This window comes from Parasteatoda tepidariorum, chromosome X1 (assembly GCF_043381705.1).
Source record: "Parasteatoda tepidariorum isolate YZ-2023 chromosome X1, CAS_Ptep_4.0, whole genome shotgun sequence".
NCBI lineage: Eukaryota > Metazoa > Arthropoda > Arachnida > Araneae > Theridiidae > Parasteatoda > Parasteatoda tepidariorum.
Genome location: NC_092214.1, coordinates 44,697,617 through 44,714,934, shown reverse-complemented (window position 1 = coordinate 44,714,934; position 17,318 = coordinate 44,697,617). Strand labels below are relative to the sequence as shown.

Below are 17,318 nucleotides of genomic sequence, written 5' to 3'. Positions count from 1 at the left end.
TGCCACACAATTGACTATTCGTTCCCTGAGATCTTGGTAACCCCAACTCCAGGCTGCATCTTGTCAACGATTTCTTAGGGCTTCGAAGGCATGAAGCTCGGATTCTGTCCACTTTCTCTTGAGACACACTCGGCCTACCCGGCGACTTTTGCTTCAAAACACTTCCTGTTTCCTTAAATGCACTGAACCATTGACGAATGGTTTTGTCAGAAGGCGGGTTAACACCATAGTTACGTCGAAAGTTTCTTTGTACGGTAACTAAAGACTTCGTTTCTATGAGCCAAATAACACATTGAGCCTTTTGTTGCGGAGTCGCCATCATTTCAAATTTCGCGACGTCATTTCAAGGTCAACGCCCTGCAGCGCCGCCAACAGTTGATACAAACATTCCCAATTGGTATGAGTAAAACTTTTTGAGCTACTCTTTTCAGAGAAATCGACTAAATTTTGCTATCTTTTATAGTTCGTGAGATATGAATTTTTAAAACCCCGGAGTTCTTTTATAGACACCCTGTATTGAAAGGAGTAAATTACCTACACTCAATAATGGTTGTTTAAAATTCAAACTATAAAATTTTCCACTTATTTTAGAAATAAGTCTTCAATAGAACTTCCGATACATTTATTTCTTATTTCGTTAAATAATTTAAGAGGATTGATAGCCTATTGAAAGTAAAAGAGATTTTTGGAATTGCATTTAAGAGTCACCTGGGTCAATATATCAATCCCCTTAAAAAGCATTACAGGTTTGATGTGATCCATACCTTATAGGGCTTAAAAGATTTAATAGCCCATACGACTTTTTCATAAAAGACCATCATCTCGGCGGCCTCCCAATCATTCTTACTGCAAGCAGTTGAGGAATTGTTGTAAAGATACTCATTCTCTACAAGATGAGACCCAGGGAAGTAAGTTCCAAATTATTCACCAAGAGCCTCTTCCCCTGACTCACTATATTTTCCATTTGTAAGACAGATAGCATTAAGGTGGCAACTATAGTCTTTTGTAAGGGTTTTTGCAACCTATGCGGTGGCAGATTTTCTGGAGCCCTGAATGCTCTTCTGCTGGCGATTTTCAGGGGTCCTAAACCAGCTTTGGAAATTTCCCCCACATAATTGAGAGCATCCATATTAAAGCCCTATGGCAAAATTGCCCATGAGCAATGGCGGAACTCTGAAGATCAGAAACAAGCTAGAGAGTTAAATCGTGACTGCCCTAGTGTGCGTCAAAAAGAGCTTCTTCAGCTAAACAGGAACAGTTTGAGGAAGATCATTGGTCTTCTTACCGGACGCTGCGCCCTCAGGAGACACCTATATATAATGGGAATTGAATCTGATTCTCTTAGTCGAGTTGTCATCTTGAGGAGGAGACTTCACGACTTATAAGACTTTGTGATTGTTAGGTACATTCTGCTCTAAGATTTGAGCATTTAGGGCAAGATTGCATTAAGGCATGGGAATTACAAAATATTCCTGTCAAGTTTTTGCTGAACTTTGTTTCGGCTATGAAGCTTTTTTGCTAATCATGATTTAAGGTTTGGGTACAATAAACCTCTGATAGATGTGCCCTGCTCTTTAGAGCTTCCCAATCTCTAAGTGTCACCTGGCAATTACTGCGTGTTTTTTTTCTCTCGTTATTTCATCAATATTATCTATTACTTCATAATACTTTACGATATATCAATATTACCTATAGGGCATGATGCTGGCAAAATGCATGAATTATTAGAGCTTCTAATGAACCCTGGCTTGCAGAAACATCCTTGAACACATGTCTTTGAACAGTTTGGATAGCGATTTCTACAATTAGCTGGACATGCCGAACCACAAGAGTTGAATTCTTCATTTTCACCACATGCTGTAAAAAGCACATAAGCAGAGTTACTTCAGTACAGCTTATATTAAAATGAACTACCTTTAGAGTTCCAGAATTATGCTTAGTTACTCTAAATATAGCAATAATATTATATATATATATATATTGTTGAACTCATTTTTTTCACCGAAAAATTTTACAATTTAAGCTTAATCATATAAATATGTTTTTATTTTTTATTTAAAGGATATTTCGCGTAAGTGAACGAAGACAATTGCAAAGCTTAAGAAATATTGATGGTAATAATAATAATAGATAAAAATAAAAACTTGCATGCTACTTTTGTTGATTACACAGGGAGTAATCAACTCCCTTCATGCTACAGTTTTTTTAGTGATATTTTTAGTCTTTTTGTCGGAATGTGCAAATTTAAAAACGTTATATATAACAGACTGTCGCATAAATGTTGCGACAAACTTTTAGGGAAGTTAAGGCACATAATTAAGAATGAAACTGTATAGGAACCCACTTCCAGAAATGCTGCCCTATTTTGCTATAGACGCGTATCTATTATCAACTTCTGAACGCATACGACGACATTTCTGGGTGTGGGTTCTAATACAGTTTTAATCCTGATGATGCGTTATAACTCTTCATAGAAGTTTGCCTAATTTTTTACAAGCTTCCTGTTGCATAACATTTTTAATCAAGTACATTTCGCCAAAAAAAAATGGACTACAAAACAAAAGCCGACCTCAAAACAAAAGCTTCCCCCCCCCCCCCTCCCGATGTTCCTCAAAAATACTGAAATATTGTATTCTAAAATATTTGAAAGAATTGTGTAAGATTTTTTTTAAAATGTCATTTAAAAAGTGCACAGTTCATTAAGCTAAATACTGATTTTACATTTAAAAATCAGAAATATTTCAGTATTCTTGAGAACAAAACAATTATAAAAATCAATTTAAAAGAAAAATAATGTTTGCTATGCTAGCTAATTATACATGAAAAAAAATTAAGCGACCTAACTGTAAGTAATAAAAAGTTTAAAGTCGAAATGATGTAATAGTAATTTCCATGAACATGCATTGTCCTCCTTGACGCTATTTGACCTCACAGGTCAAATGTTATAAAAATTATGAATCAAAAATTTAAGTGAGACGTTAACCATCACACACCATATGTATGTCCTCAAACTACTATAAAATTTCTGTAGTTTCAAAAGATATGTTTCCTAGTGGTAGTAAAGTTAATGTATAAATATTTTCATGATTTGGAAGTAAAAGAATTTTGTCCACCACCACATGTTATTTAAATAGATTTATGAGAGATCTGTCAAAACTAAGTAAGGATCTTCAAGTACCAGCTACCAATTTAGCTTTAGAAAATATCAAATGGCATGATTTAGAGGAGACGCTTGTAGTTTTAATTACGGTGAATGTGATTTTCTTGTTTCCTTAAAATAAGTTCTAAGTTACCAGTTATTGTAAACTGAGTTACCAGTTGTTGTTTTTTTAATAAGTAATAAAAATAAGTTCTAAGTTACCAGTTATTGTAAACTGAGTTACCAGTTGTTTTTTTGAAGAGGAAGAAAGAAAAGAAAAAAGAAAAGGACATGTTTTCAAAATGAAAACTTGAATCCAATGAGTTTAATAAATCTCTTTTTTTTATTAAGGTAGTTTTTAACCTGGTTTTTGTTTTGTCAAGTTTCATATGTTAGGTAACCTTTGATCAGTTGGTTGAGCATTCTATAATCGTTTGTATTCTTATATTTTAACCCTTTGCAGTCGCATTTTGTTGACTTGATATTCAGTAGGAGTTTGTGCCAAAGAGCAGCCAGATGACCGCAAAGGGTTAAGAAACGCTCCATGTATTTTCCTGGTTGAAACGCGGTTCAATCTTTTACTTTAAGTAGTTGGTTCGTTATTTTTTGGACACCTTATACATATCTAAATACGTGCCACTTATAATGTAAAAGCTTGACTATTGAAGAAATCGTACAATTTTAAAACATGTGTAAAAGTACCTGCTGGGCAAGATATCGGTAAAAGGCATTTTCCGTCGGGACCTCTAACAAAACCTGGTTTGCAAAAACATCCTTTTTGGCAACCAGGACAAAGAGCTGGATTACGATGAATGGCGTCACATGATGGCTCACAACGAGGACCACAGGACATAAATATTTCCTTTTCATCACAAACTATAGAAATTAAGATATATATATTTAGAATAATATATATTGCAAAGCTTATGAGATTTATACGAGTATAAATGCGAGTCTCGAATTCGAATTTATGCGTTAATATTTGAAATGCATAACATAATTAAGTAAATCAACAATTATAACATTTAGTTTTGCAAAATATTCATAATAATAATTAGAAGAGGGGTTAAAGTAATTTTTTGGATTTTTTTTTAATTAAAAGAAAACACTGTTTAAAAAAACACCTAATTAGCGAAACGCAAAAGAAAAAAAAATTGGTTTGGCAGTTAACGTAAGATTAGTTTTGATCGCACTATTTTAATGACGATTGCATTGTTGTAAAAGAAAATATTGAAGGCATAAAACTATTGCAATGTTTTAAAACTTCATAGTTTTTATATCAATAGCGATTAAGAAAAAAAAATCGTGCCTAATATTTGATACCCCTACTGTACACGAAGGATGGTGGATTAACCGAAAACAATCTAAATTCAAATTTAGCCGATCTCAAGTAATTAAAACCGGTTGCGTGTACAGAGCAAAAAAAAAAAAAAAAAAAATGGACTACCCTGAATAACTTTTGATCTAATGATCGGATCTACTCCTTCTAGGACTCAATCTTAATGGCTCGAAGGAGTGACCTCTAATGTGCTAATTAATAAGTGCAGACGCTATTTAAGTTACGAAATCAGACACAAAAACGTACTTTCTCTGAATAAACATACGACGAATTGAGATTTCTGACCTCCAAAATAAAGGGGATAGCCGCATTCGGGGAGATATGGTAGACAACTATTGGGACCATATTTCCCAGATTGCGGTTACTCCCTATATCTTGGTGGTCAGCAATCCGAATCCGTCGAAAAAAAGGTTATTTTATTCAGGGAAAGTGCGCTTTTGTGCTTGATTTCGTAACTTAAAATATTGTCTGCACAAATTAACCTACTTGAAGTTTCCTCCGCAAACATTAAGATTATGTCCTAGAAATGTGAAGATCCGATAATTAGATCAAATGTTATTCATCGTGGTCCGTTTTTTTTTTTTGACGCACTGTACATTAAATATAATAATAATAGCATAATGACTTATGTTCCAACCTTCATTTTAAAAAGAAGGACTCATACGTGGAACCTTAACCCCTAATATCTGATAGATAGTTAAAAAAAAGGTCTCTTAACAATTGTTAAGAATAATTAATTATTCGTCATCTAATTACCCATTTAATTATATCACAGTTTTATATATCGCATTGGAAGAATTGTAAATAAAAATTTTACAATATCATTAACTGAGAATCGAACGTATGACCTAGCCATGCCAGGACTAATGCGTTATCTTTTTTCATTTTTATTACTACATTATCGTTTAATTGCAATCCTGCTTTTTGTGCAATAATAATGTGTTTTGGTATACTTACGAAGAGGACAGTTTGTCGGTAAGACACATATGCCATATGGATCTCTTATGTAACCAGGCTTGCAAAAGCATCCTCTGACGCATACTTCTCTGCATTTTGGATTTGAATTTGTGCAATTTGCTGGGCATGCTGATCCACAGTCTTGATATTCTTCATTTCTTCCACACACTGGTAAAAAGTTAGATATTGTTTAAAAATTGAATATTTGAATAAATATCCCAATGCACCAGATATTTCAATTGAAAATTATTAAATTTTGGGGAAAATCGAAATGTTGTGATATTTTTCGCAATAAAATAGCTGAATTATGCTGCTTTAAATATATTTCGTTTAGCTTTTAAAATATTGTAATAGTATTTAAATATGTTTATTTGAATTAAAAATGTAACTGTATATTTAAAACTAAAAATAATGCTTTAATTGTTTATATATTTGTTTATATATTTGAATTATCAATAACAGTAAATAAATCCAATGTCTGACAAATATGGTTGTTTGAAGAACCATTCGTAAAAAGACTATTGCAAAGCCTCCCTCTACAACATATAGTGCCGTGTCTTTAGGTTTCGATTTGTTTTTTTAATTCTATTTTACTGTTATCTTTTTAGTACTTTCGTATGAGTTTAATTTATTGTGTATTTTGCTTTAAAGTATTGAAGTTTAGATGAATAAAAACAATAATCAATTGCTATAAAATACCTAGATGGATTGATTAATTTAATTAATTTATTTTTTTTAAATTTAATACCTCGTTTTATTTTTGAGTTCTTCCGATCTGCTGATTAACATCATAGGCAAAGTTATTTTTTCTACGAAATGAGTTCTAGATAAAAAATAACTCTACAAGAAGAGTTTAAAATTTTTTTATTAAGAAATTGATATATTTTTCATATTAAATAACTAAAAAATAATTATTTAATGCATTTTTTAGAAATTTAATTCTTTATGCGTAATTCTATTCTATAGAATGGCTCCTATACCACTATAACAGAGACGCCAACTGCTCCGGACGAGGCATAATTGTTTAAAAAAACGATAAACTGCAAACTAAAATTTGCAGATTTTTGTCTAATTTTGTTTACTTTTTAAACGATTAAGAGAGATTTAACGATAACAAAGTGGCGAATTTTATAACCTTTCGAACCATTTAGAAATAGTGGTGGATAAAAATCTACTAAATTAAATTTTTTAAACCAAGAATCACACATTAATGAACTACCACTCGAAAATATTTATTTGCTGTCCGGAGCAAGTTGGCATCTGTGCTATAACTGACGATTAAATTAAACAGACTGTTTTTAAAATTTTTTAACGAGAAAATGTTTAGGCTTAGATAAAGCTGGTCTTAATGTAAATTATATGAATTTATCTGTCACCGATCAATCAGTCATTTGCATCAGTGAACTGAAGAAAAATGTATTAATTTCTAAGAGAGAGTCATAGATTTTAAAGAGCTCACAATTAGATTGTGGGCCTAAAATTGGACTTTTTCGACATTATATGTCGAAGTTGATAATCTCAAAAGAGACACTTTTACAAATAAGCTAAATGACAGTTTGGCTAGTCGGCTAGTATCAGCCCCCACTAGTTGTTTAGAAGTAGAAAATCATTGGGCCAATGTCTAAGAGGTCGTGAGTTCGATCTCCGCAGGCCGAAGACTCCGTGTAGTAAATGGTGACTAATGCACGTTAAATCTGTTGCTTCACGAAGTCCACCATGTTCCAATAACTCTGGGGGAATTGGAGATTGATTGTTCTCTTTTTCAGGTCAAAATTACTCTCTGTGGATGAATCAATCAATGTATAAATGAGTCCTCCCTATAAACGGGCTGTGACGTTTGTGTGATCGAAGTCGTATTCTTGGCCATAGATGGCTCCACTGAAAAACAAGAAACTCATCCTCTGTTTGAAATTTGCTTGGCTTCGTCAAGCAGGCTTTGCTGATATTGGCAAGTAGCATTAGAAACAAGAAATCGTTACGCGCACGAAAGCAATGCTCAAGCAATCAAACATCGTGAAAAAAACATTAATTTTCTTATTATTTATTTTATGTAAATAATTGAGAAGGCCTGAGAAAAATTTGTGGGCTAATGTGGTTCACTTGAACTTGATAGTTTATTAAAAAATTTGTACAGTATTGGGGTTTGAAATACAACAGTCGTTGATAAAGGATAAATATAAACCATGTAAAATCAAACAAACTAAACAGTTATATTATGTTCAAAACATATGCTATGTAAAAAATAGCTACCTGGAGGGCAAGTTTCAGGTAAAATGCATTTTCCACTAGGTCCCCGAATGTAACCAGACGTGCAAAAACATCCTTTTGTACATGAGAGTGAACAGTCTCCAAGATGAGCTCTATTTTCACAAGTAGCGATACAACCTGGTCCACATTCTCTGTATTCTTCGTATTCTCCGCAATCTGAATAATACATGAAAAAATGCATTATTTTTAAAGAAGAAATCTGAGAAATTTTTTTTATTATGCAGTGCGCAAATTAAAAAACTGGCAAACCTGAATAACTTTTGATTTAATGATTGCATTGATTTAATGAATTCAATCGAACAGTTTTTGAAAATCGATTTTAAAAATACTACTTTTTTAAAACTTGATTTCTCAGGAATTTTGCTACCGATGTTGCTCGCATTTTGTATTTTGCAACGCAAATTTACATTCTTTAAAATGATGTGAAAATTGTAGAAGTTACAATTAAAAATAATGTGTTCCATTGGGTCAACTTTCAATGTTTTTTTATTCCTTTAATTTGATCCCGGTTATTAAAACATGTAAACAACTGCACGTGATTTTTTTATGAGGGGATCGGGCACGTGAATTACTGCCAGACGTTCTTTTGTTTATATTTTGACAGAATGGGAATGTGAATGTAGATCCGCCGTTTAGTGTTTGGGTTTAGCTAGACGGTATTTTGTATGCTTTGGGCCACTTTTGCAGTACATTACAGTACATTCAAGAACTATCAATGATAATAAACTATAAATTTCAGCTTATTTAATTGCAGTAATGATTTTATATAAATTTTTAAATGAAATTAGGCTTAACGGGAAATATCGTCTGGTTACTTGTGTGCGTATATTCTCGGAGCGTGTGGTTTGAAGAAGTGTTTCTTTCTTCTTTCGTTTGTCCCATTCAGGTTAAAATAATTGAAAATAAATACAAGGTTTTAGAATCAAGTGTACTTACTTAGTGGGCACGCGCTTTGTAAGATGCATTTTCCATTCGGACCTCTCACGTAACCTGCCTTACAGAAACATCCCTTTACACAAATAGTAGAACAAGGAGTTGATGAAGAAGTAGTAATATTTGAACAATGAAGAGGACAAGATGTGCCGCATTCGCTGTATTCTTCATACTCCCCACATACTGCAGGTACAAAGAATTCTTAATTAGATTCTAAAAACTGATCCCCATTCTTCCTTAAAACGGATAAATCGTAGTTACATTTTACAAACCATGCAACATAAAGTTTAGAGATAACATGCGTAAGAATAACGTCACAAACTTAATATTCTTGACAAATTTTCTGATAGTTACGTTCCTTTGACGCAATTTATTACTAGTCGCTTGATCAGAGAATAAGCCTGTTGGTACCCAATGTAACATACTTAAAGCTCAAGAATAGTTGACAAAGACTGAATTTTTTTTTAAATTTCGAGACGTAGCAAAGTTAAATGTTAATAGGTCTTATTGCCAAAACTTAAATCTTCGCCTCAACTTCTTTAGAAACCGAAGGAGGGCGTTTTTTTCTCCTGCAGAGTGACTAACATTTTCTTCCTTAGAGCGAAACAGATTACTTAATAGAACTGATTGAAAGTCTTAACTGGCTCCGTTGTCTATTATTGAGGAAAATTCAACAAAACTAGTATTCGTTTTTAAATTGTGTGGCATTGAAATATTGCTATAAAAATGATTAAAAATGTAGGTTAAATTAAATAAAGTATTTAAAATGAAATATTAAAAAAATAGGTTAATTCTAATATGTAAGAAAAATCATTTAAATACAAATATATACACTGCTTGGCAATTGCTAAGAAATAGCTAATTTTTGCAAAGTAGCGTTTCTGACAGCCCATCAATAATCGTAAAATCAAGAGCAGAGGAGCAGTGTGTACAAACTCTTCATTCATTCAAAAATTCATGTTGTTAGGTGTTAAACAAATATAGCGCCGTAGGTTGTTGAATTTATTTCTATGAAATTCAAAGTGGTGTTGCAATAATTAAGCTCAAAATGTCAGCAAGTCATCATTTAACTGCTTACGATTGTGGACGACTTGAAGCTGGTTAAAGTTTCACCACTATGGTCACAGTAATGGGTGAGTCAAATAGCGTCATCTCGTAATTAAAAATGGTCGCTGAAGCTGAAAATGCTAGGCGAAGGCATGCCGGTGGTCGTGGTAAAACATCGCACCTCAAGAGGATGAATATATTTCCCTAGTGGCAAAAAGAAACAGAAATGTCACTCCTAGTAAGATAGCTTCAGACCTTGCAACTACCGGTACGCAGGTTTCTGCCAGAACAAATTCTCGGCGATTAAATAAAGTTGGTTTGTATGCACGAAAGCTTGTTCTATGCATTCCACTTCAACCTCGCCATCGTTGATTAAGATTACGCTGGTGTAAAGAACGTATTGGTTGGGGTCAGAGTGAGGTTCGACGACGAATCCCGTTTCACTGCGACAAGTTATTCTGGCCACCAGCTAGTGTGAAGAGAAAGGGGAACACGTTATGCGTAACAGTATGTTCATAAACGTGATCGGTGTGGCCCTGGCGTGCTGGTGTGGGCAGGCATCATACATAATGACAGAACACCGATTCACACCTTTGAGAGAGAGAGATAGTGCTACATCCCAAAGGTATGGTAGAAAAATTATTCTGGATCATGCTCGTCCTTTTAGGTGTGTGGTAGGTTCAGACTTTATGTTTATAAACGACAATGCGTTACTACACAAGAGAGCTGAGTTATCGGACACACAAGAAAATGAAAGTATTGTCCGTTTGCAATGGTTTACGGACTCCCCAGACCTGAATCCTACATAGTCTGTCTGGGATGACCTGGTAGGCGCGTTTCAGAAAAGCAGACCCTCCCCGAATTGTGTAAGAGCTGATTGAGAAAGAAGTGGATCAATATCCCCCAAGATCACCTCGATAGTTCAGTGGACAGCATAAATAACAGATGCAAAATATGCATTAGTGTTCGAGGTAATCATACTTCTTACTGATATACTCATACCTGTATCATTCTGGCAAGAAGACTCATTTTTCGTGGTTGTTTGAAAATCCTCAAAAGAGCATATTTTTTATATTTAATTTTCCTCTTTTTCAATGGGACACTATTTGTACGATTTTGCATTATAATAAATGTGCATTGCCTTCACTAAATATGTACTTAGTTTAATTTTTTCAATCAATGTCTTATTACTTATTCCTGGAAATGTAACTGTTCCTCAGCAATTGCCAAGCAGTTCACATAAATACAGTATAACTAAACAGCAAAGCTAGTTTCGAGAAAAAAATTTCTTTCACCATTAAGCAGAAAAAAGCATGTAAACTCACATTATGATATCTGTACTTTGAACAAGTATAGGATGCAAATTAGCTGAAATAAGGTATTAAATTGAGTCATGTTTCCGTTTCAGTCGAACCATAAGATCGTGTATTCAAGTTCAAGCAGGTGCTATAATATGGTTGAACTTATCACCTTATTCAAGTTGCAAGCAAATTCGAACGATATTACGGATCAACACGCTCTAAAATTTCTAACTGTGTAAGAGAAATGAACAGTTACAAAATTAAGTACGGAGAAAATATTATCAAGCAATATAGAAAGAATAAGAAAGGTAGAAATTACGAATCGAAATAATGGAGGCATCTTTAAAGAGGAAGTAAATAAGAAGAAGGAATAAAAAAATTAGAAAATTAGGGACAAAAAGCAAAAATGTAAATTATATATACAGACCCTTGATAATAATTGAAAATCTGTTGTATGAAAAAAAGGTAAAATCAAGGTTTTCTACATTTATTTTTGAAGGATGTAGATTATCACCACTCTTTATCTGTATTTTTTGAATCCTTGTAAAAAATAAAGCAAAATTGCAAACATTATAGATCGAAAAGTATTAGCGGAAAAAACGAAAACATTGTCAAAATATGACGAACAAGTATCGATGTCAGTCTTGGAGAAGATAAAATTTAAACAAAAGAAGAAAAAAAAAATTTGGAGGAAAGGACAAATTTTATGTGATTGTCCTTGGTTCGTCATATTTTACTAACATTTTTGTTTTTCCTTACCTTTATTTTGGAATCCTTAACATAGATTCTTTTTTAACTTTATTTGGAAAGGATTACAATAATGTATTATTGACAGTGATCGTGGAGCACTCAGTGTATTTTGTTTTTCATCTTACCTCTTGGACATTCAGTTGGTCTTATACATGTTCCATTAGGTCCTCTAATATAACCTCTAGTGCAAAAACATCCTTTTACACAATGTTGTATACAAGAAATTTCTTTATTATAACTATCGCAGCTGATAGGGCAAGCTGAACCACATTCACTGTATTCTTCATAATGTCCGCACACTGTGGAAAAGAAATTTAAATTAGTAAAATGGATATTTAATATATGTATATAGTTGGCTTGAACTAGACACTGTTTTAAAGTAATGAAAAGTTTGTGATATTATTGACGTTACGCCCAGTTTTGTCCTGTAAGCTTAATAATCTTGTAAGCTGTTTTGCCTCATTTTCAATTTAGGATCCCTAGCAAAGATTCTTTTTAACTTCCATTTCAGAAAGGATTCCAGGATCCAAGGATATTCAGAGGAAGTATGGTTTCATGGCTGATTGCGCAACTTAACATATTGTTTATTTATTTATTTTTATTTATTTATTTATTTATTTTTCTTTTATAATCGTCGTTGAAGAGCCGACCCTATTTTTGAGTTTACGACTACTAATGTTCAACTCCGCAGCCTTGTAATTTTGAACCCAATCCAGAATACAAGGGAACTCCTGGATAATGTTGTATTGGGAGAAATTTGCCTTTGTGGAAGACTTTTCTATGGAACTAACCCGCGTCTGCGTTCTAAGAAGAGGAAGACCACGAGAACCTTCCACAGTTTGCCTGACAGAAAGGGGACTCTAACCCTTGATCCGTCTACCACTGAGGATATTTTCACGTCAGCACTGTGGTCGGTGCAAGCCGGATGAAGAATTCGTATCGATCAGCCATCGCCGGGATTCGAACCTGGTTCATCTCATTGGAAGGCGAACGCTCTCTCTCCTGGGCCATTGCGGCTCTTAAATATCGTTTGAACTAATTAAAGATTGAGTCCTTGAACGTGAAGATCCGTTCATTGTATAAAAAGTTATTAAGGGTGGTTCTTTTATTCTTTTTGTGCCCTGTACAAACATAATATGAATGATTAAATAGCTAAGTTCTTTGTAAATAATATAATTTAAGAATATTTTAAATATGAAGACTCTGTAAAGGTGCCCTATTCGACCACTCTCCCTAAATTAATGCCTACGTATATATATATATATATATATATATATACTTCAAANATATATATATATATATATATATATATATTTATATATATATATATATATATATATATATATATATATATATATAAATAAATAAATAAAATCTTACTTATAGCAGCACATTCAGATTCCGAAATACAATGACCCTCATGATTTCTGAAAAATCCTGGTTTACAATCGCATCCATATTGACATTCATGGTGATCACAGTATCCTTTATGTTCACAGTCGTTGCAAGAATTAACACAATGCGTGAGAACCTCATTCGCACCACATTCATCTGTGTTGTAAACAATAATAACATGTTGAGCATTGTTGATTACATGTATGTTTATAATTCTACCACCATAAAAAGACGATTGAAAGCTAATCATTGGACAAGTCCATTATATAAAATAAGGGCTGCGTAGAAAAGCGTTAGAGAAGTTTATTGTTCAATGATACTTCACCGTTGAAGTTCAATCGTCTTCTTACGGTGGATGGTGGTAGCATAATGTTGGAACTGAGTTCACAAAAATGTGAACAAATTTTTATTAATGCAATTATTATTTTAATGCATATATATAACATAAGCATATTAATGCAATTATTATTTTTTATATTCAGAACTTTAAGAAACATTGAAAAAAGGAATCACATTTATATCAACTTTTTGCGATCTTATTAAGTTTATATAGAGTTGTAATGACAGTCGGAATTCATTTTTGTTGACCGAACATAATATGCAAAATACTGACCGTTATGACACTTAAACACGGTTTATAAAATATTATTTTGAATTTTAAATACTTCTCAAGTCGATTGATCTTAGTGAATAGTATAATTCAGTACTATGAGATCAGTATTGGGAATTTTCATGGTGGTTTTTATATGAAAAGATTTTTAAAAATATTAAAAGTATTCATTTAATAATGCAATTAACAGTTGCTTCGACCCAACGAGATAGTTCTCGGCAAAGGCAAAACTACGATAATTGCCCCCCCCCCTTCGAATAGTTTCAATTTCTAGTTAAAGTTTTGATTTTAGCTATTCGTAAAGAAATAAAAACTTGGGTAAAATTGTATTAACAATTTTATTTAAAAAAAAACAATTAATAGATATTTTTCTGCCTAGGAGCCGACTGAGATTTATAACCCTGGTTTTAACCATATAATTAAATACTAAGTGTAATAAGGCTAACATAATTTTGAATAACTCTAATTGGAACTTTAGACTTTCAATAATAGATAATAAAATAATTAAAGTTTACTTATTTAATCATAATTGATTGGTAAATTAAAACTTAACTATCTCCAAACGCTAGAATTAAGCACTTACCGTGATGGCCACAACGATTTTCAGGTATGCAAGTACCATAGTCATCTCGGAAATATCCTGGATTGCATTCACATCCAGGTGAACACCAAGACTCATCTGCATGACAATGTCCCTTAAACCAGCAATCATTACAAGAACTTACACAGTCTGTGTAATGTTCATGTGGAGGACATAAATGAGCTTAAAGATAAACATTTCTATTGTTACCATTTATGCGGATTATGCAAAGTTATTAAAAAATAACTAAATTTTAATTTCTTACTTTCTGATCCACATTTGTCGGCTATCACACATGTACCTGTAGAATTTCTGTAATAACCTGGTCTGCAGTCACATCCTTTTATACAGTATTCAAAATAACATTTTCCCTTTTGTATACAGTTATTACAAGGATTAATACAAGTTGATTCGACTTCGCCGTCTTTGCAAGGACCTATGATTTTATGAAAACAATATCAAAATATTTTTTGTAGTAAAATAGGTTTCTAATATTTTTAAACTCGCCAGTCCCTTTCATTTTCGAAATCTATAAACATATTGAAATTTTTTATGTTTGCTTTAATTGTTGAGTAAATAAAATTTAACTTTTTTTTGTAAGAAAATGTAAAATTTTTTGTTTGTTACTCATTAAAAACAACAACTAAAAAATTGAAGAAAAAAATTGCTGACCACGTTCTTATCTTGGTCGTTTAATAATTCCTCCAAATAACAAGCAAACAGAAAAAAAAATGCAATTTCGTTTAATTATGTTTTAATTTATAACATCTTCTAGCATGGATTTACCTCCAGATAAAATTATAAAAAGATATTGATCAATGAGCGTTTTTCTATAGTAAAAGGTTAGTTTATCACAAGTCACTGAACAAATATTACGTGCTATTTTGGTCCCAAGGCTGCAGTAATAAGTATAACTATGTGCTATATAGCAATTATAAAGTATTAAATTATGAATAGCGGTCAAAGTATTCAGTTAAGAATAACGATTATAACGAATTCATTTAAGAATAGCAGTTGTAAAGAATTCAGTTAAGAATAACAGCTATAAAGAATTAAGTTAAGGATATAGCAATCAAAATATTCATTAAGGAATATTCAGCATTCAATGAAGAATAGAAGTTGAAAAAATATTCTGTTAGGAATAGCAGTTGCATTCAGTGAAGAATATCATTTAAAAAATATTCTGTTAAGAATAGCTGCATAACTTAAGTTTTACTATACTTAAGTACTAGTTACTATACTTAAATAGGTAAGTTTTACTTTACTGAAGTTTAACTGTACAGCGAATTAAAAAAATATGTTGGAATAAGTGTTACATATTGCTTAACTTTAAAAAAAAAAATAACACAGATTTATATGAAATTTTTTTTGCTCTAACAAAAAATGAACCAGTTGTGCTGTTCTAAAGTGAGCCACTATAGTCATTAAGCAATTGGACTAGACTAAGGGCTAAAATAGGCTGATTACTTGCGCTAAGAAAAATTAAATTCCAGAGAAATTTTATCAAAATTAATCTGATGATAAAACTAATATCTTCATAATAAGTATCAATGGATAAAATTCCTAGAAATAATACTTTTTTCAGATGTATCTATGAATAATGATAAGCTATGAATAATGACGGACATTTTTAATTCAATAACATTTTTATTTTCTATTAATATACATTTTCTAAAAAAAACAATTTTCGAACTATATACTGAACTTAGTTTGAACTACATTGCCACGTTTCATTTAGTCAGCTGAATTTTTTACACAAATTCAACTGAAATTTAATTTATATCCTTATTAATTATTAAACTTAATTAGTTTTATCGTGAAATCAGTTTAATATCTGGAACTTATCGGAGATTTTCATGATAGCTTTATATATATAGCATGATTGATTTAGAAAAAGTTAAGCTAATTTTATTCTTGTTACATTTTCACTGTTAAGTGATGCAATAACAAAACAAAATCTTGAATTTAATTGAACAGTTTACCTATTGGGCACTCAGATGGCCTAATGCATTTGTCACCAGGTCCTTTGACGTATCCAGACCTGCAAAAACATCCACTTTTGCATTGGACAGTACAGAAGAAAGGCTCTCTATAATTTTGGCAAGTCAAAGGGCAACCACTTGCACATTCCTGATATTCTTCATTTTCCTTACATTGATCTGAAAGCGAAGATAAATCTAATAATTGAAAAACAAAAGGAAAAAAAATTATAAATAATGTTGATGAACTACCTCGATTTGTTATTGGAGCTTTTTACAATAGTTTTCTTAAGTGAAACAATGAACAAAGCATTTCCAATCTGTAATGCAGGTTGGCGCTCATCTCGATTATAAGGGGAATAAAAACGGACTAAAGTTTCTTTTTTATGCTTGATTTTCATGAATACTATTATTAATATAGCTCGAATTAAAATTACCTTTGTTTCTAATGCATATAATAGCGGAAAGTACTTTTATAAAACAAATCTTTCACTTTAAAAGCAAAAGTTGATCGGTTTGTTATAGATTGATAAACTATGGACAGGTGAATTAGTATGGATTGTATTTGTCTGATTTATCGACGCAGAAAATTAAGAGTTTCTGAAAACTTTCTTTCAGAAGAAGTAAATAAATAATTAAAATATAAAAACACACATAAATGCATCAAGGCCCGTGCTAAGCATTCACCACCTCGCAAAATGCGATAAAATCGTAAATTTGGCGACTAAAATTGTGTTTTGGCGAATGATTTTACAGTGAAATTTTTACTGCCATAAATTCGTTTATTATATTCTAGGTATTAATAATGATTCAGTTAAGACAGATAGTAAGAAAGAGTTTAAAACAACCATAAAATTAATACAATTTACTTTCATAGATTTTGACAAAATGTACAATGAAAATATTAATTAATAAGACACTTAAAATGAAGAATTATTAAAAACCATCGCCATAAACTTTAACAGTTTATATATATATATATATATATATATAAGTCCATTTTCATGCTGTTGATAACAG

General features: G+C 32.0%; 1 protein-coding gene across 1 annotated transcript in view; it reads right to left on the bottom strand.

The window, feature by feature from the left end:
- The window catches only part of LOC107457067 (zonadhesin-like), a 32,827-nt gene that overhangs the window by 11,486 nt on the left and 4,023 nt on the right, over positions 1–17,318 (bottom strand). Inside the window, exons 2-11 of the mRNA XM_016075114.3 lie at positions 16,302–16,478; positions 14,585–14,755; positions 14,323–14,502; positions 13,115–13,285; positions 11,860–12,033; positions 8,640–8,819; positions 7,686–7,859; positions 5,436–5,603; positions 3,842–4,015; positions 1,690–1,857 (exon numbers count right to left, since the gene is read on the bottom strand). Coding sequence (XP_015930600.1) covers positions 1,690–1,857; positions 3,842–4,015; positions 5,436–5,603; positions 7,686–7,859; positions 8,640–8,819; positions 11,860–12,033; positions 13,115–13,285; positions 14,323–14,502; positions 14,585–14,755; positions 16,302–16,478 — 1,737 coding nt within the window. The remainder of the gene's footprint in view (positions 1–1,689; positions 1,858–3,841; positions 4,016–5,435; positions 5,604–7,685; positions 7,860–8,639; positions 8,820–11,859; positions 12,034–13,114; positions 13,286–14,322; positions 14,503–14,584; positions 14,756–16,301; positions 16,479–17,318) is intronic.